Consider the following 24,580-nt stretch of genomic DNA (forward strand, 5'->3'; position numbering starts at 1 on the left):
TAAAACAATATTTCAAACAACTATTATTTCATTCCACTTAACTTACAAACCTCTATATTTACAACTTAATCTAAATATAATAAAATTAATATCACATTAAGTATGGTTACATCATTAATACAAAATATTAAACTTATTCCACCACGCCAATATTAAATTACATTTCGTAACAAAAATACTATTATTATTAAAGTTCTTTAGTTAACGATTCGGTCATAATGTATGCTACTGTAAATTCCAGGCGAAGTTAATGCTACCAATTGAGTTAAAAAGATACAATTTTAAAATCAAGAAATAAACACGTTTCATATGATTGATATAATAAAGATGTATATGTACATTGACATTGAAATGTATATAATTTCATTTATATTGAATACTTAGTTTACAAATCGACTGTACAAATGCAAAAATATGTAGATGTCAATTAAATTTGCTAGGTACACAATACAACAACACATTAAAATAAAATGCTGGGAATGGCTTTGTTATACACAAGTATAACACCCTACTACTACTACTACCCCTACCCTGCCTATAAATAAATTTTTATCAATGAACCAAATAATTATGTCAGTTTCCTAGGTCTTTGTCAGTATATAGGCAAGTAGGTGATATTGTGTGGCAAGCCGTTTTCCTCGCGATGTTTTCCTTCACCGTTCGAGCGAATGTTAAATGCGTACATGGAAACGGTTGGACAGCTGGGTATAAAACCTACGACTTCGAGGCTGACATTAACTCTGCTCCGAACTAAAAGTAACTTTAAATATGTAAAATCTTTTTAAGGCATCGTCTTTCATAATAATTAAAATATACAAAAAAATATAACTATACTAAATATCGTATTGACATCGTTGTGTCTTAAACTAAATGAGCAATTCAGTGTAGTCTATAATTATTAATTACTTAATTTTTTTTAAAGAGGTTCAAAAGGCAAGATATAACTTTACGGCAAGTATAAAATTAAAGGCCGCTTAAAATCTATATTAAAACATATGTCAAAAATAGAAAATGTACACCAAAGTGACGACATGACCCGATAGCTCCGAAGACTTCGAATGGAGACCAATGCTACAAAACCTGGCTCATAGGAAGGACTAATGTTACTAAAGTACTTCTAAACATTATTCAGAAAACCTGTCTTCATAATCAATTGTTTCACCCATCAATAAATCCGGCAAATCTTCTTCCTTAATAGCTAACAAGGAAACAGCTTCCTTCGCCATTTCATCATCATTGAACGTGTCAGCCATATTTAATGTTAGACTACTTTTTCGTCTTTCCAATACACTGTGGTTTATCCGTTTCTCATTCTTTTTTGTATCTTGAGCCTGGATGAGTTGATATTTTGGGTTCCGGAGCCGATAAATACCATGGAGCACCAGAGTACTTCCGATAACAATGAGGAGGATTTCAAGAGTAAGAGCTAGTGGTGGTGCAAAAATGAACCGCATTCGAAGCAGAGTCACTACTTCTGGGGGTGGTTCGTTGCAGTACTGTAATTTTTTAAAAATAAATATTATCGTATGAATACTTTGAAGATTTCATTTTCTTACAATGCCCAATCATACTTACTAGTGTCAGCCACATAAGTGGTACGACCATATCTTTTAATGGCTTGGTGATGGGATTTCCCGTTGCCATCCTCACAGCGATGTTCACTTGCAACTTCGTACTTAAAGCCATTGGTACACCAATTTTCTGTAAGTAATCAGTAGTGATGTTTGTGTATACATACATACACATATGTTTCATGTATTATATACATTTCTCAAGATATTTACCGTTTCCAAATCCACATGCGAAGAATGAAGCAGGGGATCTGGTTTCATACCCTCATACAGTTTTTGCTGTTCAGGATCAGTGTCCAAGAAATGAGGCTTTGATAAGGCTATAGGGAAACCTGAAATAATACTAATTTTATGAAAAAAAAATTTTTAGTCTCTTTATACGTTTAGTTAACTCCGGTGATATATTTTTAGCATAACGCATCTATGTGCTTACATGGAAAAGTGCATCACGGATGACAGGCGTAAATATTTGTAACATGAAAATTGTATTTCAACTTCTAAGGTTGGTTTTTCAATTATTGTACTTACCATAATAGCAACTGCCAATATCCACAAAACCATCAGGCAGGCAGTTAGTCGTGCATTTACAAGCGTAAGGATTCGTTTTGTTAAAAGCCGAATCTTCCATCTTGTATCTGGAATTAATAAAATTATCTGAGACTAAGTAGATAGTTACATAGATACATTTAAAATGGTTATTTCATATCTATGCGACGGAAAATGCAATAAATTTTCCTCCATTTATTAGTTTAGTCATTTAGATTTACACGGGTTTCGTTAGACACATTTTTATTTTGATATATAGTTTTTGTTAATTATAATTGATAATAGTTGAGTCCACTATTTAGAATTTTATAGTGAGTGTTTAGTGCGTTTTTGAGGACTATCGTGAGGCAAAGTATTAGCATCAGTCTAACCTCTCTTTGTTCCCAAACTAATGGAATTTCTCAAAATCCTTACGGCTGATAATATTGTGTGCCTTTCTTCCAGGTAAGAAGATATTGCAACGAGGAATGTACTCAGGACTTATTATTCTATAAGATTGTGTATCGACGGCCACCGAACCGTTCTTTGTCTATTCTAGTCAGTTTCTGCGTTTAGCATCTACTATACATTTTGGCTTTTAACAAATGAAGCCCATCGAAATAGTTGCTGTTTGGGAGGCTTTAGAACAAGACCGAAATAGGAAACGTGGAATTGGGTACATACTTTAAATGCAAAAAAATTATCAAGTGGCGACCGACAATGCGATGACGGAGTAGAACCTAAACGCTCGACGCACTAACGAATCATCAGTTGAGTGTGAACTGTCGAGGGTTTTTCTAAAAAAATCTGTTCTGGCGTTACGTGACCGACCGACCGTGAACCGGCCTTAACTATAAAACTCTTCCGTTATAAAACCTCAGTAGAACAATTTTTATTTAAGAAATCACAAACAAACAATTCAGTTTCATAAATAGATTAATGACATGGCCTCAGCGTGCGACTCGCATGCCTTAGGTAGAAGGTTCCATCCCCGGCCGTGAACCAATGAATCTTTCTTTGTAGATTTAACATTCGCTCGAACGGTGAAGAAAAATTGTGAGGAAACCGGCTTGCCTTAGAACCAAGAAGTCGACGGCGTGTGTCAGGCACAGGAGGCTGATCACCTACTTATCTATTAGATTGACAAATTATTATGAAACAGATTCAGATGCCCAGAACTAAAAAAAGTTGGCACAACTGATTTTTTTTTATTAACTCAAAGGTTTTTGATGTTTTGTGTATCATTACTTACATTAATTTAATATCATAAGTGTGCTCAGAGTCACAGAAGTCTTGAGAATCTAGTAATGAAGGGTTATTATAATTTTGACATTTATCATAATATTTAATTGTACCTAGTTAGTGGAATTCCTGAGGATCCAAGTACTTCCTCCTTATATACGAAAGGGTAGACTCTGCAAGCTTGCTTCCTAAAAACTGGGAGTACAGTGCTGTTGAAGCCAGGTGGTAGCATCAGACCTTCGTAGGTTCCTTGTAACCGGTTACAGGGAATGCTAAAAAACAATTTTAATAATTATGTATATCCGTTAATTGTTTAATGACTTAAACATTTTGCCCTGTTTATATTGGTAGGCGTTTTATTTTCAATAAATTTCGAAGATCAAAATTTAATGTTTTTTTTTGATTCCATGCCGTTGGAAGAACCGTCTATCTTCTTCCACATCTAGTTATCTTTAAAATTTTTATTAGTAATTATACTTAAAGAAACATAACATTGAAATGACCAAATTATGATTTTAGTTACTTGTTATGTTCTTGATCGTAACAATTGAAGTCATACAATTATTATTCAGTAAACTTGTTTGAATTAATACCTACAGCTGAGTGTCTTCAGGACAGGAGGCTCACCTGATGTTAAGTGATACCGCCGCCCATGGACATTCACACTCCCAGGAGGCTCGGAAATGTATTGATTGCCTTTTACGATTTTTTTCTTATTTTTTGTGGAACCAATTCGACTAAGGGTCCTTCAAGAAGATTGGCGTACCAATTCTTAAAAGGCCGGCAACGCACCTGCGAGCCTTCTGTCAGTGTGAGTGGCGGTATCACAACGGCACAGTGACACGGGTGGAATTTCGTATGCTGCCTCAACGTCCCATGATGAAACTCGGCTGTAGGTATTAATCCAAACAAGTCTTCTTAACTTAATAACATAATAAATTATATGATTTCTATTTTTACGAGCAAGAACATATAAGAAGTAACTTTTGGGTGAGGCTTTTAGATGAGCCCTGTTCTATAAAAAAATATCTCACCTTGTGTTAATTGACGAAAAACCCTGTTCTCTAAGGCCAGGCTGACTATTCCATGTGTTAATGGAGTACCTCTTGCTGGTGTCCTTCAACTCCACTTCGACTTCATCATTTCTTTGAGCGTAAAACTGTAAACATTAAAACTTAAGTATTGCAATAAGGCAATAAAAAAATTCAAAGCGTGTTTTGTATTACGATACCCCCTTTTGCGAATTGCTAATTCTGAATTCGCGACAATAGATGGCGTTAATAGAATCTAAGCCAATGATTACCAAGTCACACGAAATGCTGTGTAAATAAAATGATAAATTAGCACATAAATTCATTTTATAGAATAATTTTCAACTCACTCTATCCATAATTCCGATCTTGCCAAAATCGATCCACCCAGGGACCAATTTACTGGCAACCTTCACTAGGGGATCGTCGTAGCCCCAGAGGAAATCACCTGCTGGCATTGGCCTGAAAAGCTTGGATCCCAGAGCCGTCATGGTGTAATAAGCGGCTGTGTTGGTTATAAAGCCCAAACCCTGGTCTGCGAGGAGTGTGCTGATAGCCTGAAATCAAAATTATGCTTTATATATTGATTCGAAATCTTTATATTATTATAATAGCTTGCCACAATAAAATATTTAAAACGCTGGATAAATGCTTAAACATATATATAGGCAATGAGTGCCGAAGCCACTTCTTCTAAGAAAGACTTTGACTTGAGACGATAATATATAATACATTAGAAAAAAAAACAAATTGATTTAGCCAAACTATTAAGCATACAAAGCTCTTACATTTGTTTTAAATATTTATTTAGTTGTTAAACACTAGCCTTGACTTAAAATAACTAGTTACTATTACTATTAGCACAGACAGAATACCTACTACGAAGTTAATAAAATTTGCCTCATTGTCTCTAACAGTCATTTTAAAATATTGTAACTGTTGTTAAGACGTATTTCGATATTGTCACTCATTATTAAATGCCTAAATTTATTCCATGAAATGGTAATCGAAGTAAACATTCCCTTCGAGCTCCATTATCAGTTTAATAAGATGTACCAACCATTTTGATCACGCTAGCGGCACACTCCTTTAAAACATATTCAAACATTTCAAGGATTTTTTGAACATTTGAAGAAATTAGAATTTATTACTTTCAAAAGTATAGTTTGTCCTATTTATTATTATTTAGTGTCTTATATAAAAAGTTCAGGAATGTCTCGTCCTTGGTATGTGTATTCTAAATATCTTCCTATTCGTTCACTAATATTTTTAAGTAAATGGAAATGGACAACTGCTGAACAGACAATCTGGAATTGTATGGGAAGATTGCCTTGTTGGATTAAAGGTTAATAATAATATTTCTTTTTTAAATCAAGTTAATGTGCTACTTTTAAAAAAAATGTATTAATGTGATAAATTATTCTAATAATAAATATTATTGATGATGTTGTTTGGAATGTAAGAACTATGAAAAATTCTACCTTTTTATTATGTAAATTTGCACACTATAAAGTGTGGTAAAATATGCTATGTTTACCGTAATAAATTAAAATAAATAATTATTATTAAATAGCTCTAAATAAATGCATTAAAAAGTAAAACTGTTCATTATAAATTACATATTAAATAACAATATTTCAACACTATTTGGCTGGCCTTGAATCAGAGAATCAAAAGTGTGAACAGTTAATTTATTTTGTCTATTTACAAAAATCTATGTACATGGTATATCGGTATAAGTCGAAATAAAAATAAAAAATTGTAGGGGTTGAATAAATTTATAACTTAAAACTCATACCTTTTCCAATTTTGGTGGCATTAAAATACCATCAGAATATTTCTATCAAACAATTCAATTTAGTTATCAAATGCAAGATCTAGCCACGAGTACACTTCGGAGTAATTAACAACTTGACTGTTATTAAAATACTTGAATACGACAAAGTTTTCAATTTACAATTTACTTTTTATTGGAATTACGCAGAAATAGGATTACTAAGTATAACGTTTGAATAATTTGCTAATTACTGTTACGTAATCTTTAAGTATTTATGATATAAACCGACACTTAATTTATCCAAATGCCTTTGATAGTCCTTAGTCCGGGAGTGTGTCTTAAAAAATCTACGAAATTTGAGGCATTTTACAAAAACACTGGAAAAGTCGATTCAATTGTTGTTCACCGCATGACAAAAAAAAACTACTAACATACATACGTAATAATGTGTTTAAAATTGGTAAATTTATAATAAATATGCGACAACACGTTCGTTGTGACATGGCCTTCCACCTCTGATCCTCCTCATTTTATGTACTTAGCTAGTAAGCGTGGTACAGCAATGTAACAATGGATTTAGATATATTATAATCCTTAAGAATGGAGGTAAATACTGATATTATATCGTGAAAAGATTTATATCTTTCTAACGAACAAGCTCTAAAACTGCTGAAACAATTACAAAAATTATTTCACCAATAGAATGCTACATTATCCGTGTAATTCTGATCATCGATCTTGACAGAATTCCGCCGTAAATTGGCTTATATAGAGAGATTTTTCTTTTGAATATGTATCGTCATGTTACTTACAATCAAGGCGATATTAGGCACAACAATGCTGTCATTGTACTGTCCCACTGACTGCTCCGACAAGAACTTGAGTTTAATCTTCGGTTTCATTGTCATCACTCCTCGCTCTTTGTCTATGGTGATATTCTCGTTAGTTCGCAACTCTCTGTAAAAATATATTTGTTACTTTAAGGTTAAAAATTTAAAGCTATAAGAACTTGAACTTTTAAATACAGTGTGTTAGTGGTGCAAAGTCTCAATTAGGACAGTTACCAAAGTGCGCTTTTAGTCTTAATCCCAAGTCAGAGCTTTAGTTGAATATAGATTTGAGTGGTTCTAGCTTATTTTATCTAGATCTGTATTATTACTCTCGATACCCAACTCCGCATACGGACTCGCCTGTCTACCATATGGTAGGCATATGCCTACAGCGAATTGTATCTATCTTATTTCGGCCATACAATGCCCAGAGAACTTAGAGTAACTGATCGTGGTCAGTAACACAGTAGACAAAAGGTCACGTGGCCGTTCACAGACCGATGGACCAATCAAGTTAAAGAATCATCGTCCTCAAAACAGTACACTCATAAGAGGCGCGCGGGGCAGAAACTGGTGGAAACAGGTAATGCGCTAGATATACTTCCTAGCTGACCACGACGCTCAGATATGAGCTGCCGATTAAAGAGAGTATAATCATTATAATCACTGTTCATTAGAGCACCTACTGTAACACAGTTGAATTAACCAATATAAAACAAAGAATTATCTTAATATATATGTAGGTATCCTGCTTTGGAACTCCTTGTCTCGACATATAAGACGACCTGCCGTTATATTTATTAAAAAACTTCTTTTTCAAGAATTTTCTTCTACCTACTTTTATATATTAATTCACCTTTTTTACTTTACCCTCACTAGGTTTTAATTTTTTTATTTTTCCACCTAGGGTTGCTTATGTAACCTTTTAATGTGTGTTGTAGGGTAACAAAATATTAATAAGTCTGATAAATTTGTCAAAATCACGGCTCATTAAACATTTGTATCTACATATCTTCATCACTCGGCAAAGGTGTACCATGCAATAATGTGGTGGCGCTTAAGAAACTAATTTCACGATTTGTTCAATGGATAAAAGAAGTTACAATTTTTTGACTTGAACCTAACGTTACCTAACCTGATCACAAACGCCACTTCGATTTAAAAACAAACCTAACCTAACATAATGTTTTTCATTGGGTACTGAGACAATATTATTTATGTTAAAGTCAAAGTCAAAATATCTTTATTCATATAGGTAAACAAGTACGCTTACGAACGTCAAAAAGAAGTTAAATTAATTGTAAATTTACATTTACTACCAGTTCGCAAGTCAAGGGCGTAGAGCGGGCAAAAAGAACTCGCAAGAAACTTTTCGACACTCTTTTTAATCGCATACATCAGGCAAGTAGCAATATCAGTTTTTAAAATTGTTTTAAGGGTTCCAAAGCCATGCGCCTCCTTAATATTATAATAATAATAATAAGAACGAAAGAAACCTTTGGAGCTCTTTTAAGTTGAAGCCTGATTCGTCAAATATACCATAAAATAATTTATTGTGTTAATATTTTCGTTTTATAAACTTACTGAAACTTGTACGGTCCTAATTCTGTCAATTTTAGTTTCTCCTCTCCTCTCAGGTACTGGTCGATGTTGGTGTAGTTGAAGATGTACACGTCAGAATATACTTTATACGTAGGATTTGACCACATGTTGTAAACGAAGTTTCCTTCTCTTATTTCTGTAAACTGGTGATGAAAGCGTAAATTAGTGGTTTATCAATTTGTGTGATATACGGTAAACGGCTTGCTAATACAACAGCAAACATTGAACATATCTGAACATGTTGTACAATATAGTTAATGTCAAAGACCATAGAATGCGCTCACTTGCACACATACCATAGAAAATGCGGTCGACATACCATCATGACACGAGGAAACAATTAATGTCTCGACGGGAATCGAATCTAGGACTTCTTGGTTGTAATCCATGAGCGTCCACCTTTCATCGATTCCGTAACAATAGCAACGAAGGTACACCTACAAAACCTACAAATTCGTTTAATTTGAAACGTTGATGATGATGTCAATAATCATAGAAGTATTGAAAAATCTCTGAAAGGTGTAAAAACCTAAACACTAAATAAATATTTATAATTTATATTATTATAATTCGTACAAATATTTAGTAGGTAACCAACAGGTAGGCGATGAAATGACGACAACATTCGGAGACTAATAAATTTTTATATTTGATATACATATTAAAATCATTTAACCAGTGGCGCTACAACCTTGTTAGGTCCGGGCCTCAGATTTCTGCATCTGTTTCATGATCATTTGTCAATATAATAAGCAAGTAGGTGATCAGCCTCCTGGGCCTGACACACGCAGTTGACACGGTTACCTAACGGACAGAAAGTTATTGGTGTAGATCAAACCTACGACATTAGGAATGAGATTCGGTCGCTGATGCTAATACGCCACCACTGCTCATATATGTATATATATAATTTAGAATAAACTACGAATTTACTAATGACACAGCGTATTTTAAGTTTACATAAAGATTTAATTATTTTTAAGGTAACAAATTGAAAGTCATTTTCAGTCAGATAAAACAGTTTTAACTCCATTGATAATGCTTAACTTTAGTAACTTTAGAAACGCCTAGCAAATATTTCTCTCAATTAAGACATATAAGTAAAATTCTCTAGATACATACTTTGTACTGACAATGTTGGATCCCCCAATAACTACATAGCTAGCATGAGGAAGTTTATTCAAGGAATCACTAACACTTAAACCAGCAAACAAAATTTATTCTAGCAATTAACAGTATTTGCTATGACGCGAGTTAAGTTTAACAAAATAACCATGTTGTGTTAGATTAGTACAGTGTCTATTTATAAACTATGAACAAAGTTTATTTAGCCATATAGGATAACCCAACATATCTAAGTTTCGCAAGATATAATAATAATATTAAGCCTATATTCATACACTTATTGACATACATTTAACAAAATTATATATCAATACAAATTTTACTACTCGCGGATTGTCTGGGAGAAGGCCTCCTACAACATTTTTCGCCCTATTTTATTTTTTACCATTTTCATCAATTTATTTTCAGCTTCCCTTCCCATTCCGTCGGCCCATTGCTCTATTGGTCCTTTTAGAATCTAGACAGTCCATTCGTTGACTTTTAAGGCTATCTGTCATCTGTATACTCAAACTCATTCAAGAAACAAATTTATTTTGTGTTCTAATTTCCTTTGGGAGATGGGCTACGTGGCCTGCCCATTTAACATATAGGATGAGGTAAGCGAACTGTCATAATTACAGGATTTTAACGAGTTTGCGATATCTTAAAACCGCTCTGATTGCGTTAATTAATAACAATGACTCAATTTGCCTGTCTGCGTAAATTTAAAGTATGATCATCAATAAAAATATTCGGAGAACTTTTAATGTCAATGAGTGCCACACATGAATAACTGATTGACAGTAATCCTGTTACGTTACAGGATAAAACATTTGTTAGATCATTTTAAAATTATGATTACATAATAAAGAGTTGTGAGCAGTGTTGACCTAGTGACTTCAACGTGCGACTTACATCCCTGTCGTAGGTTCTATGCTCGGCTATTTCAATGGACTTTCATTCTATGTGCGCATTTAACATTCGCTCGTACGGTGAAGGAAAACATCATCTACTTGCCTAGAAGATTGACAAATGATAATGAAAACGGTAGGGAAATCTGACGCCTGAAAAGGTTGTAGATCCACTGATTCATTTATTTATTATTATTAAAGAGTCGAGGCAGTCATAACCAAGATCCTAATGAATCACTTTATAGTTTTAGTCCAACTCAATAAAACCCATGAAACCATATTTATTCGTATGACGTATAATTATAGAGAAACCAAATGTTGTTTGGTGAGTGATTCGCAATGCGTTCCTACTTTGTCTCCTTGGGGTTTTCGCACATATAAATATCGTGATTCTTTAATATATTTTATCATAGATAACATCTATGTCACTATTTAGTGTAGAAGGAAGTTACTTTTTAACATTTTAATGATATTTCAAGATTCACTCATTATACTTTATAATTATAAATGTTTTGTTCCGTTTAATATATGTTTATAATATTATAGTTGAACACATCAGTTTAATAATAAATTGATTGAAATAATCATTATACAAATAAGATACTATTGTAATTCAGAGATCAGGGTCAGTTTTAGATTAAGAACTTGACCTTTCGACAATATTGAAGGCTTTGAATCGCTTTATTATTTGCTATCCGGGAAGTATGAAAATAGTTATCTCTAGGTCTCAATTATTATAATACAAATTTTATTGTAATATTTTAAAACATTTTATAAGCGAGTATGTCGAGGGTCGAGGGCGTGGTTATTCAAGTGGTGATTTAAGCTTGATATGTGAGAAATATTCTTACCCAATTCGCAAACAATGCGACTGGATCAATCAGAACTGACACCAGGCCAAGAACGATCATCAGAGTGCCATACACCAATGTCACCACAGATTCTGAAACAAAAAGAAAAATAACATTTCAGCTTTTAACTATTAAATAGCTATTAAACTACTTATTGACCTCACCTGTATAATGGTTTAATTTTAATCATTAGTATTGCCCTTTTCTGTTAATTCAGTCATGAACCATTTCAATTTAAACCTGTAGTTCTACTTGATTTATCAAAAAAAACCACTCTATTGTTATAAAGTCAAGTATAGATTATATAAAGTGAAATGTTGTATTGTCTTTTGTTAACATAGTTTTTACACATTGAAAGAAAACACTTTTTCAAACAATTTTAAATTTTCAATGCCCACGCACGCGCTGAAAAGCACGCGAAACGTTAAAATTTAGAATTATGCAAATAACTATAAGTTTTAATAATAATACATAGCTTTAATCCGTTCAAAAAGTGTTTTTCTTAATACAACTTTCTCTACAGCTGTGATACTTTTTTACATTGAACACCTTTTATCTTCAGTCACCGTGACCACGCACGCTGTAAAGCACGCGAAACGTCGGAAAAATTTAAAGTTAGGTAAAATAATTATAAGTCTATAATAATACATAGCTTCATTCCGGTAAAAAAGTGTTTTCTTTCAAGTAAAATTTACCTAATTTGTATTATTTCAACTGTTCCAAGAAAATATAGACAAGTATTATTTTATGGCAGGATTTTCCTTCGTTTAAATAAAAATATGTATGTATAGTATATTAGCGTGCATTATTACGAATTATTATTATATTTTTTATTCGGAAATGATGATATTTGCATAATAAGAAAACATATTTTGTTGAGAATCAGAAGATCAACTCTTCTGTTAACTCCGTCATTATGTTCAAACTGCCAGTTTTGCGCGACCCTAATCAACATCACCGATATTGATACTCCATAGAGCTTGCATTAACTGCGCTCGTTATTGTTAGATGTCACAAAAGGCACAGTTTTAAATTGACAAAGAAAATAATTTGATTTAAGTTATTGTCAATAATAACAATAATAGCATTTTAATTCAGATACTTTAACATTTAAATGCGTTTCTATTTCAATCTTATTTTAGGTATCTGTGTGCTTTTTGAGAAAAATTCTCCTCCAGATCATGTCATTCTTCTCTGCTCTCTGCCATATACAACCTGCTGTTACTTGAATCCTCTTATTTGTTAATTGACAATATAAACAAAATAGGTATCTTCGGGCCTCGGCACCTTTTATGGCTTTAAAAAAACATCATAGCTCGGTGTATGTTTCGTACAACAACAACATCTACTTATTAAAACTTATTTCTAGAAAAATAAAATTGTGTAAACAAGTAAAAATATTTTAAATTTTTCCTTTGCATTTGGTCTCGTTAGTTACAATATTATTTAAATTTAATTTACACCAATTTCAAGTTATTATAAGAGTTATTTTAAAATTTAATTATCTTATTATTATTTTCATATAGGCATATTATAACAGTAAATAACTGATGTCTGTTTTAAATTAATTATATATATATTATATATTTTACGTATTTGTTTCACACTTAAACCCAGAATTGATGTATAAAATTAGATTTGAATAATCTACGTTAAAAATAGGCCGAATAACTCCTCGTTTTGTCTTTAAACTATAGTCTCTATGTCAAACACCAATAATAGTTGATCGACTGCTTAATCTCGACTCTAAACACTGTCTCTACTCTAGAGTAGCTGTCCTTAAGGCCCTGTCCCAGCACGCATGGCTGTGTCAGTACCTCAGGGCGGACTGCGGTACGCAATGGAGAGCTGGAGCGCTGAGGCGTGCCGGCCCGTAATAACAATTAGTTATGTGAAACATTAAATTCATGTAATTTTAAGAATGTTTTTCTGAAGTGGATATGGATCTATATATATTCGTCATAAAATGAATTCAAAGTGTCAAAAATTGACAATGTTTAGATTTTTTTCTATCGAGCGAAGTCATTTAAATCGTCTATCGATCTTTCAAAATAGATACATAAACTACTCAACTCTACCATATATTTTTTTCCATTTGCCAAACATCAAGAAACGATGACAAAAAATGTAAAGAAATAATGTACTTTTTTGGAGTTTTGCGACCACATAGGCCCTTAAGAAATTCTTCCACATGTTAATTATAGAAATTCGAAGGTTCGAAGCCACGACTTTAGTGTTAAGAGTCCCGCTCTTAGTTACTAGGCATTCATAATACACATGTACCAAGTACGACATTAATCTTGTATTATTATTAATAATACAATTAGGTGAACACTACAAATACAATTAAAAGGTCAAACGATTAAGTTTTATAGTCTACAGTCCCGGTTGATAAGTGTAATCAGAGCAGTTGACAAGTCTATAGGTCAATGAACTTTTTAAACCGGAAGAAGGACTTTTTTTATTGTTATTATACACATGGCCGCATTCTTGATATAATCGAGAGTTTGTTGGTAAAGCAACTATGTAAATCCAAGCACGATTACAAGAAAAATAATATATAAGTGTATACACATCGCCTATTCATTCACTGAATATTGTTGATGTATTGAGAAGTATTATTTATGAAAAACACTTTTTGAACGTATTAAAGCTATGTATTATTATTAAAAACTTATAATTATGGTCACGGTACGGCACACACGCTGAAAAGCACGCGAAACGTCGGAAAAAAATTTAGAATTATGTAAATTATTATAAGTTTTCTATTAATAATACATAGCTTTAATCCGATCAAAAAGTGTTTTTTCTTAATGTGTAAAAGCTATTTTAAAAAAAGACAATAACTAAGTATTATTTATTTTATTAGCATAACGCCATTTTCCCAAAAAGTATTGAAATATTACTTACGCCTTTTTTGTACAGTGAAATTTTGTATCTTCATAAGCGATATTCTACTCCTGCTAGGCACCTGCTGTAGCGCCTTCTTCGCTCCGAACACCATTTTAAATCTGTAATTGTAATTTTTATTAACAAGGTAAAACTTAGAAGGATGGTAGTGCTCGGTAATGAAGATGGGTTTCTACGAAGAAGTTAAGTAGTGATTGCTAGAAGGTGTTTCTAGTGCTTCTTAGGTGTTAAGGGTGTTAACTGTATTTATTACCTTTATTTGTGACACCTATTTATTTATTAAAGTACACCATGTTCTATAGTATAAGTTTTTTTTTAAATTTTTTACTTAACTATGCGGATTAAGTTATTTATATTATTAAGAACCGATAGGCGTTTAACGTTTGTTTTTTAATTTTTATCCCCCTACCGAATAGATCAAGCGATAAAATATCTATAAAGTGGTTGTAACAGCCAATTCATACTTTAATTTTAAGTTAATATTTAACTTTTATTGGTTGTTGACTGACAACTGCTTTCAATATTGCACAATAATTTCTGTTATTAGCCAATGTCCTTATAGCTATTTATTTTTTTAGGTATTAGCTAAGTTACTTTTGGTTATTTTGTCCTTTCCAAGCAGGTTTGTCAGTAATAATATTTCCTAATATAACACATTTTCCAAAAGAAGATATACAAGTCGGTTCCCGTCGTCCAAGTGGATACTAGAGCAGCTGTTTTTATATATATTTCTTTACCGTCAAAATTCAATTGTGAATCTGTTTAACGTAACAACAATTCATTCTGCAATAACCATAAACTACAGAAAAAACCGGCGTATTCCACACACGTTTAGGACAGTTTAATCTATTCGTAAATTGTTACAACACTCACGAACTATTTAAGAGGAACACGTGAACGATTCATTCAAATAAAACACGTGACTGCATTCTTGTAAGTTTATTAGACTAGGAGCAAGTATAATTTTTTAAAACGGTAAAAGACGAACTTCTATTTTTAGTACATTGAACTGACGTTAATTAAATTATCTACAATGTCACGTATATTGTTGATATATTACCGTTTAATATTGTAACCTTTAAAACTACAACAAAGTAGACATCTAGCAACACAAATAATATCTCCCAAAGCTACACTTTTATAATTCTAGCAGAACCCCGCCTCTTTTCTCTCTATTAGGTGGCGGGTACACATGGATGGCGTTATTAGTATCGTATAAACCTAATAGAAAAAACTAACCAACCTAACATAACCTTTAAAAGACACGTGTATAAATAAGACAACTGTCGTACAAGAGTAAATTTTGTGAGAAAAAGTATTTTGAGTGATAAAAAGGGATTTCGTTTGTTAATAAAACATTGCTTGAAAAAAACAATTGAAGCCAACGCTTGGCTTGATAAACAGATACACTCACATACACACACTCGCACACATACATATACCCATGTGGTTTTCTTGTATATATCCTTATCTACATCTTTTTATTAAGGTCGCAACCTATTGTAGTAATAATTGTTTATTCAGCATAATTTTTCACTACTTTTTAAGACCGTCTGTCGATCCGAAGTGGTGGAGGTTTGATGACCTGGAACACAGGTACTCTTACCTTTAGCAGGCATCAGTCTCACACAAACAAGCATTTCCCTAAATAGAAGAAAGACAATTATTTATTTGTATAAATAACTGTAACTTGTTTATGTATAAAGTTTTTGTGAGAAAAATAAATAAAGAATATTATTATTATTATTGCTTGTTTGTAATGTATTAATTCGGAAATAAAGAATCGCTGAAACGCTCAACAGTAGTCGGATTCTACACCAGGAACATCGTTAAGGTTAGCTAAGTTTTAACTAGGCGAAAGGTACCGAGGACATCACAAAAACTCTACAAAATAATTTTGGATAAGCGAAGAGTGAAGTTGATTAAGATAGCTCAGACCCTTTGGGTTGTATATAGCCTTTAAATAAATGGCCTAATACACAAAATGATTTTTTATAACCAATAGGTTTCAACCTGTGTACCAAAAATCATTATGTTTACAAACTCCGAGAACATGTAGATTTGAACGGAAAAACAATGTAATTATAAATAAGATAAGTGTAACTATAACTTTTAACTTTATTACTCTAGTATATACTCTAGTCTCCGTAGATGAAAGAATTAATAAGACATAACATAACCCGTGTTGGTCATGTTTCTGTAAACAAGGCAAAAGTGTTGGAATTGAAAGACCAGGTATTGGAGACAGAGGTATTTCACAAAGTTTTCGTATATGTCAATACTATAATTTAAGTTTTTTCACCTATAGTTTCCATACAATTTCAAGTTAACCACAAATCCTTTTTGAACGAAGCTTCTTCACATTTCCGTTTGGTTCCAAAACACTTACGTTCCTAAGTTTGTTCCTTTACAAGGTTATTTAAGTTCTTGACAGCTTATAAATTGTGTTGCACCAGGAAAAATTGTAAGAATATACCAAAATATAATCGAAATATATAATTTTATTTTTGGAGCCTTCAGAATTTTTAATTTATGACTATTTGAGCTTGTTCCTATTTTTTGTTGTAACCAGCCAACGACGCAATTCTTGTTATATTTAAAACGTTTAAAATGTCATTTAAGCATAAACAAAAAAGCGCTCATCATAATTATGTTTTGACGTAGCCATTTTGAGTTGTCATGTGGATGATTGGTTTAAAAAAAACTAGTCACTCTAGATAGATAGAACCAGAAAACACACCAACAACACCAAAATTGGAATTTCCAATAACGGTATTAAGGAAGCCCCAGTAACATTACAGTCTTCCACATATCTTCAATTGTTGTTTTAATAGACTTTGTAAAAGTGAAAAATTTATTTTTGTATAGTATTTGTAGATAGTATTGCCAAAATGTGACAATCAAAAGTGGTCTACAATTATTTAAGGAATTACAGTAGCCAGCTCCTACTCCATAATCTCATTCACCATCCAATTGACATTCAAGGAGTTAAACGACCGGTTTAGTATGTACGGACAAATTATACATTTAAGGGTCATTATTTTATTTAAATTAACATCCTAAAACATACACAATAGCGCATATAACGCGTAGTCATAGTTAAAAAGTCGACGGCGTGTGTCAGGCACCGGGGGCTGATCAGCTCTCTGCCTATTAGATTGTCAAATGAGTATGAAACATATACAGAAATCTGAGGCCCACATTTTAAAAAGTTTAAGCCTGATTTGTTTTTTAAGCGTTATTTTATAAAGTATCCCTGAAAAATGTAATATTAGGGGAGAATGTACAACTGACGAGTATCACGAAGCAGGTGTACCAGTCCCGCTCTCATAGTCCACCCTCGCTTTGAGCGAATATACTAAGTAGGTGGATGTATAGGCGAGTGTAGGCTTAGATGTTTTATGGTGCCTATAGTAGATATTGTGATCAGTGTTGGCCCAGTGGCTCATCGTGCGACTCTCATCCCTTAAGTCGTAGGATCGATCCCTGGCTGTGCGACAATGCACTTTGTTACTTTGTGCATTTACTATCGTTCGAACAGTGAAGGAAAACATGTTAAGGTGGTGAGAAAAAATGTGTTTGTGTAAAAATGATCTACTATATGCAACTTTACAGAAATTGGTTAAATAAAGTTAACTTAGATAAAGTTTAACTAAAGGCTTTTATTAACATAGACATGAATACAAATAATACAATTGTTTCATTTTACCTTATTACTTCTAAGATCTTAATACTTGTGCTATCATTGTTATCGTTATGATATATTTTTGTTATCAATTGCATCGAATCTCTTCGAATCCACCGTGGTGGAAAAAGATGGCTGGTAACTTCAAAGAACTAGCTTGCGTCAGGCACAGGATTCTGATCACCTACTAGCCTATAAGATTGATAAGTGATTGTAAAACAGATTCCGATCTGATGCTCAGACATAAAAAGGTGGTAGCACAACTGATTTATTTATTTTGAAATTAGCTTTGTTAAAAATATTAGGTCGTTATATGTCGAGACTAAAATAACTTTTAATTCATAAAGTTATGGCTGTAAAAACCGAACCCATACGACCCAAGATAATCGTGTCCATTTGAAAGTCAAAGTAATAATAATACGACACGTAACTCTGCACAATCACGTATGCTACATAAATACTAATCAATCAAACGTTTTTGGCAACAAATTTTAAATTTCTGTAAATAAAATACGTTATGAAGTTATTGTTACAATAATTTGTATGGACGACCCGAACTTAAAACTTAATTTTGTACTTCTCAAAATAACTTAAGCGAAATATTTGATTAGGGAAATTACTATTTACTACTGAGTAATTAGAACAGAATATTGGGTATGTAACGAGCATCAGAGCGAATCAATTTCGCTTTTATATAACACTGGTTTACTTTGAGCGAGCTCAGAATAGAGACTTATATATATATATACTAGCAATGCCCCGCGGTGTCGCCTAGATACCGATATCGTGGTAGTGGAAAGTCTACTAAGACGGACTATAGATGTATTTTTGTTATAAAAGTTTTATTTTACGAAGTTTTCTTTGATACAGACTTACATAATCTTATCAATATACAGATTTTAATTTATAACGATATATATCTAATATATTTTTAATTTCGTAACATTATTTTCGTAGAATGTACATTAGTCAAAGACAAAAATCATTTATTCATATAGGTAACATAATGTACGCTTATGAACGTCAAAAACATATAAAATGCTTCTAATTCTACATTTACAGCCAGTTCTCAAATCAAGGGCGTAGAACGCAAAAGAAGAACTGGCAATAAACTCTCCGTCACTCTTTTTAATAGCCAAGATTTTTTGTACTACATAACGTTTGCAAGCAACCATTATACCAACACAACAACAACACGCAAATATATAGTTGAAATAACTAACATCACCGCATACACGAATTCAACTACGACCAGTCACCACAAGTAGCACCCGTTCACGAGTATGACGCATGGCCAGCTATTGGCCGCCTCGCCATATTTTAGTTAGAGAGACAACCCGACGCATGGACGCCGCCACAAGCACATAGGTACATTTAAAAATACAAGGATTGATTCTTTTGACTTCAAGTAAATAATGAAGGCATTATTTTAATCAGTCCAGGAATTTTTAGCTTTATAAATTGTTAAAACTGAAAAAAAAAATACAAAATGCAAAAGTTTCTTGGATAATATTAGAGAAGAGATTTATTTGTAGAACTACAGTGTCTCAGAGCTACCCCATACACAACAGTTGACGTAGTTTTACTTTGTGTCAACAAAATAAATTGATGTTCTGGAGTTCCGTCTCGAGATACGCCAACATGCAATTGCCCATGGGTAAAACATTCTTTTTGTAGATATTGATACGTTCTATAATTCTATACAACCTTTTTTTGTTATATTATCAATAGTTAACACCGTGCACGCGATGTCAAATTTTTTTGGTTATTTTTTACACATTGGGTTAAATTATTGAATTTTATTAAAGATCCCTTTTTTAAAATATAATATATCCTGTCTGTAATTGGTCAAGTAGTTGTGTAAAAACATTACAAACATACATACAAAACACAAATGTTTGCCCGCATTTGTGATGGCCCATGGGTCGAGAAGATCCTTACATGGAATGGCACAGTGGGAAGAAGAAAGAGAGGATGCCCACCAGAAACATGGGAAAATGGAATAAAAGGGATAGCGGCACAGAATTGGAAAATTTTCACGAAGAAGAGAGACAAGTGGAAGAATTTAGAGGAGACTTCATTCTGACGGAGGTCGAGTACTAGTGTTGTACTCGGATTTATATATATATATAATGTAATATAATATATTTCTCCTCCTCTGCATGAGTATAACCTTAGTGATGGTGTACAACATGGAAGTCTAAGTCTAATCAACTTTGAAATATTTATCAGACACAAAATATTGTGTTATCAAGCTTAATCTGATTCACTCGCAAGTCAATGACTGGCACGTGGGATTTATTTGGGATAAGAGACCAGTCGCCCGCTCTACGCCCTTGACTTGCGAACTGGTAGTAAATGTATATTTAGAATCATATTAACATCTTTTCTGTTGACCTTTATAAGTGTACTTGGTATATATATGAATAAAGTTATTTTGAGCTTGACTAAATGCTAATTTCTAAGAGCCTTAGAATTCAAAGGCAAACGGGCAGAAGACTAACCTAACGTTAAGTGACACGACGACGATTATATATTATATTTTTTAGATTATATCGATGACGATTTATATTGCCAGAGGGTTCGCAAGTGCGTTGCCGGCCTTTACTGATGGTACGAGCGCATGGCTAAATAATCAGGATTATACAAAAGCAGTGGTGCGCAATTTTAAATGAATATCAGAACGAGGCATTCAACCTGAAACCGCTTTAGCTAATTGTAGTTAAAATACATATGTGTATTATATACTTGACATATTAAAACTAATAATTAAATGCATATTAATGTCGGTCTCTTTTTATTATACTTATCCAATAACGTCGTTAAACGCCCTGTATACACTATACAGGACGTCCCAAGACAAGTTTTTGTGAAAAAAAAAACACTCTTTAAACGGATTGAAGCTATGTATTATTATTATAAACTTATAATCATTTACATGACTTTAAATTTTTTTTTCCGACGTTATTATTATTATTATTATACATAGCTTCAATCCGTTTATAAACTGTTTTTTTAATGTGACTTTGTATTATTTTAAAAAGTAATTACTGTATTCAATGATTTTCTAAAAATTACTTATCGCGTCTAGGAATCGAACATACTTAAATGTAAAAAAAAAAACAAAAAGAGAATGGATCTACAATTCTTCAGTTTAGCTAAATATAATAATTATTTCAATTTGTAGATTGACACGTACGTCAATAGCATCTTGGTCCTTGACAAAAGAAATCAATCGGTTATGTAAGGGTTAGTCATGAGGTTATGCAGTGTTATAATGACAGCTCACTAACTTTTACAAAGTATGAAATTGTCTTTGGTTAACGCGACGTTTAATCAAAACCTCCTTGAGGTATGTAAAGTTTTATATTATTTATTATATTAAAAAGAGAGGATACCCACTAGAACCCCGGGAATAAAAAGATAGCGGAAAAATTGGAGAGACGAGTGGAAGAATTTGGAGGAGGTTTTCTCTCCCTCGGAGGTCGTGCGCTTATATTGAACACAATGACAAAGACTCAATGTAATACTGATTATGTGGTACTCGAATAAAGGCAATTTTTATCATTTAAGACGTCCCGTTGACACAGGAACCGCACAATGTCGTCATTTTACGTCACATTTCGTCTTAAAAGTTGCTAAAAGCTGCATTATATGGCAAACACTTTTTATTTATGTTTTACTTTTTTTATATTTATTTATTGTATAAATGATTTTAAGTAATTAAAAAGTGGTGTGGAACACAAACTGGACACAGTTTTTCTGTCCACCAGGACGTCGAACTTATTTAAATAATTAACGTATATACTAAGGCCAGTTACATATACACACAAAGCATTAAAATTGCACGTAAAACGTCATAAACCAATTGAAACATTGACGCTCCACAGATAGCCGATGCAAGAAACCTGTTCTTGACGATAATTCTCGTTCGAATACAGGTTGTGTTCCTATATTCGAATATGAATTAAATGACGAATATGAATTAGCATAATTTTTGTTATGCATAATTCATAATTGTTTGATTTATGTAATATTTTTTAATTTTAAATTTAATATTGTTTCTTGTTATATTAGTAAGAAGTGTAGCTGGTATCGAGTTTATTAAATTTGGAATAATGTCTAATGTTTTATTTCCAATATAAATTATTGTATTTGGCTCTTATTAATATCAGTCATAATATTAGTTTTACCAAAGTAAAAATAATAAGAGTAGTGTTGGGCTAGTGGCTTCAGCGTGCAACTCCCATCCCTGAAGTCGTACGATCGATCTCTGGCCGTGCACCAATGGATATTATTTCTTTGTGCATTTACGGTGAAGGAAAACATGGTGAGGAAACTAGCTTGCCTTAATACACCCTATGCTAGAGACAGGTGTCTGATCACTAACATGCCTATTAGACTGCCTTGTGATAAATGTATTATAGTCAAGCACTCTTTGCGAAATGAAATAAAAAAAGAGTGGAGCTTAACATAGAGACTGGTGCGGTAACGCAAGTTCGGCTCTGTACATCGAGAGCAAACAATGTATATGGCAAGAGAACGTAATCTACATTTATTACCGCGGCTGATAAATAGTCTACCCAGTCAGATATTAGCCTAACATCAGACTGGGTATAACATAACCATCATAAAAAGTAAGTTGAAATACTACTTTTATATGCAATTGTCGCGCTCCTAAACAAGACTGCTATGGTTACATTAATACAAACCACAGCGGTTTTCTAATGTAACATATTGTGATTATATTGTATTATTTAAGAAACGCCACTGATTATTTTTAAAATGTATATTTTAAATTTATATAGCCTTTAGAATTCGTTTATAATCGCGACACGATTATTGAATTAAGTTTATTTAAATATTCTAATTTAATTGTTTCACTATAATTACCTGTGTATTGCTTTTATCTTTCGATGTTAATGTTTAATTCGTGACTGAGTGATTAAATGAATTTTTAATTAATTATAAGAATACTAAACAAACCAGCTTGGTTATATTGTTGCACAAAACACATTTCTTGAAAATAGTCTTATTAATGAATTATTTATGTTTCGTCATAGTTTTAAATTTTCTCATATTTTCAACTGTGTACATATAAAGAAACAATCCGATAGTAAATAGGTAATAAATTTAAATATTCAATAATTTAAGTATTCAGATAAGTAAAGTTGAGCCATTGCACTCATAAATACAGATAGACACAATAAACAACGATACATTAAATCCTGGCAATATTATATACCTAGATAAATTGTTTATTATATTGCTTAGAAAAATACATTATTAAAAACATTTCGAAACTTTTGTGGAAATGATACTAAAATATTAAAATACAGTATATAATAATAATATACAACTATAACATATAGGTCGAACAATCCTCGTTTAATAGATATCTGTAAAAACGTATTTGTTTTAATTTAGTCTTGCACAAGGAAGAAGTGGAAAATGTAGTCGAAATTAGTGAAACAATGCAGTGAAAATCACTTTCTGTAATGTGCGTCTGTAAGTGTTCGTAAACAAATATTTGATTCAAAGGAACATCGAAACAGCATTAACAACTTTTTTATTTCATTTATAAGATAAGTATAAGTGGGGTACAATAAATTTGGCCTACTATATACTGACAGTCTTGGGATGGGATGAGATATGTGCGACACAGAAGGCCAAGGTTGTTGCTACTAAATGCTGTATTCCGACACTATCGACATACTTATATGTTCTCAAACTCACTCTGCGGTAGCGATATTGCGTATATTATGTATTTAATATTATATACTTTTTTTACATTTTTAGACATTATCGTATTGGCTTAGTACTGTTAGGATAAAGTATTTCTGTAAGTAAATCAACAATCTATAATATAAAAAATCGATAACTATCAAGTTTTTTAAGAAAGGTTATAAGTTAAACAGGAAATTGTACAAATACTTATCAATAAGTGGTCCTCTATATATTCACATGTGTTGATCGCCCACACAGTTACCACCATATAAGACCTTTAATGTGTTGATATAACAAAATGCCAGGAATTTGCAGTATTTTTGCATTCAAAAACTTTATTGCAATTGATGATTTTTATGAGTAACTTAAGCTGTTTTTTTTAATTTACGGCTAAACTTTGAACACAAAAGTTACAATGACTGACGCACTCGCGATTTGAGTTGGAGAAAAGACCGATTAATAACTAGAATGGATGAATGAATTTCTTCACTTCTCCATCATCATCGATGATCGAAGAACTCTACATCTGAACGTTGTAAGGTAGCTTATGCCTATCGCTTAGTGACACCAACAGTTACGGTTATAAAACCATTCTTTAACGATTGAGTTATAGCTGATGGGTGATGTGTTACGATTCACATGGCAAGCTTTGTAAATGAAACAACCAGCACAGACATGAGCGGTTGCTGGTTCAACTAGGTGATAATAGAGCATTTTATTTTTTCTCTATTTTAACCATTCGCGTACAACAATAGAATGAAATGTTTTTCTATGAAAGGAATGCCTACGTCTCGCCACACTCTCGGGGTGCAAC

General features: G+C 32.5%; 1 protein-coding gene across 1 annotated transcript in view; it reads right to left on the reverse strand.

Annotated features, from left to right (window-relative positions):
* Positions 1 to 110: 110 nt before the first annotated feature.
* LOC123708925 (scavenger receptor class B member 1-like) overlaps positions 111 to 24,580 on the reverse strand; it is a 29,849-nt gene continuing 5,379 nt past the window's right edge. Inside the window, exons 2-12 of the mRNA XM_045659943.1 lie at positions 14,355 to 14,455; positions 11,445 to 11,536; positions 8,561 to 8,721; positions 6,959 to 7,103; positions 4,720 to 4,926; positions 4,373 to 4,497; positions 3,452 to 3,610; positions 2,100 to 2,206; positions 1,785 to 1,903; positions 1,576 to 1,701; positions 111 to 1,496 (exon numbers count right to left, since the gene is read on the reverse strand). Of these exons, the coding sequence (XP_045515899.1) occupies positions 1,125 to 1,496; positions 1,576 to 1,701; positions 1,785 to 1,903; positions 2,100 to 2,206; positions 3,452 to 3,610; positions 4,373 to 4,497; positions 4,720 to 4,926; positions 6,959 to 7,103; positions 8,561 to 8,721; positions 11,445 to 11,536; positions 14,355 to 14,448 (1,707 nt within the window). The 5' untranslated portion in view covers positions 14,449 to 14,455 and the 3' untranslated portion in view covers positions 111 to 1,124. The remainder of the gene's footprint in view (positions 1,497 to 1,575; positions 1,702 to 1,784; positions 1,904 to 2,099; positions 2,207 to 3,451; positions 3,611 to 4,372; positions 4,498 to 4,719; positions 4,927 to 6,958; positions 7,104 to 8,560; positions 8,722 to 11,444; positions 11,537 to 14,354; positions 14,456 to 24,580) is intronic.

Source organism: Pieris brassicae, chromosome 4 (genome assembly GCF_905147105.1).
Source record: "Pieris brassicae chromosome 4, ilPieBrab1.1, whole genome shotgun sequence".
In the NCBI taxonomy this organism is placed as follows: domain Eukaryota; kingdom Metazoa; phylum Arthropoda; class Insecta; order Lepidoptera; family Pieridae; genus Pieris; species Pieris brassicae.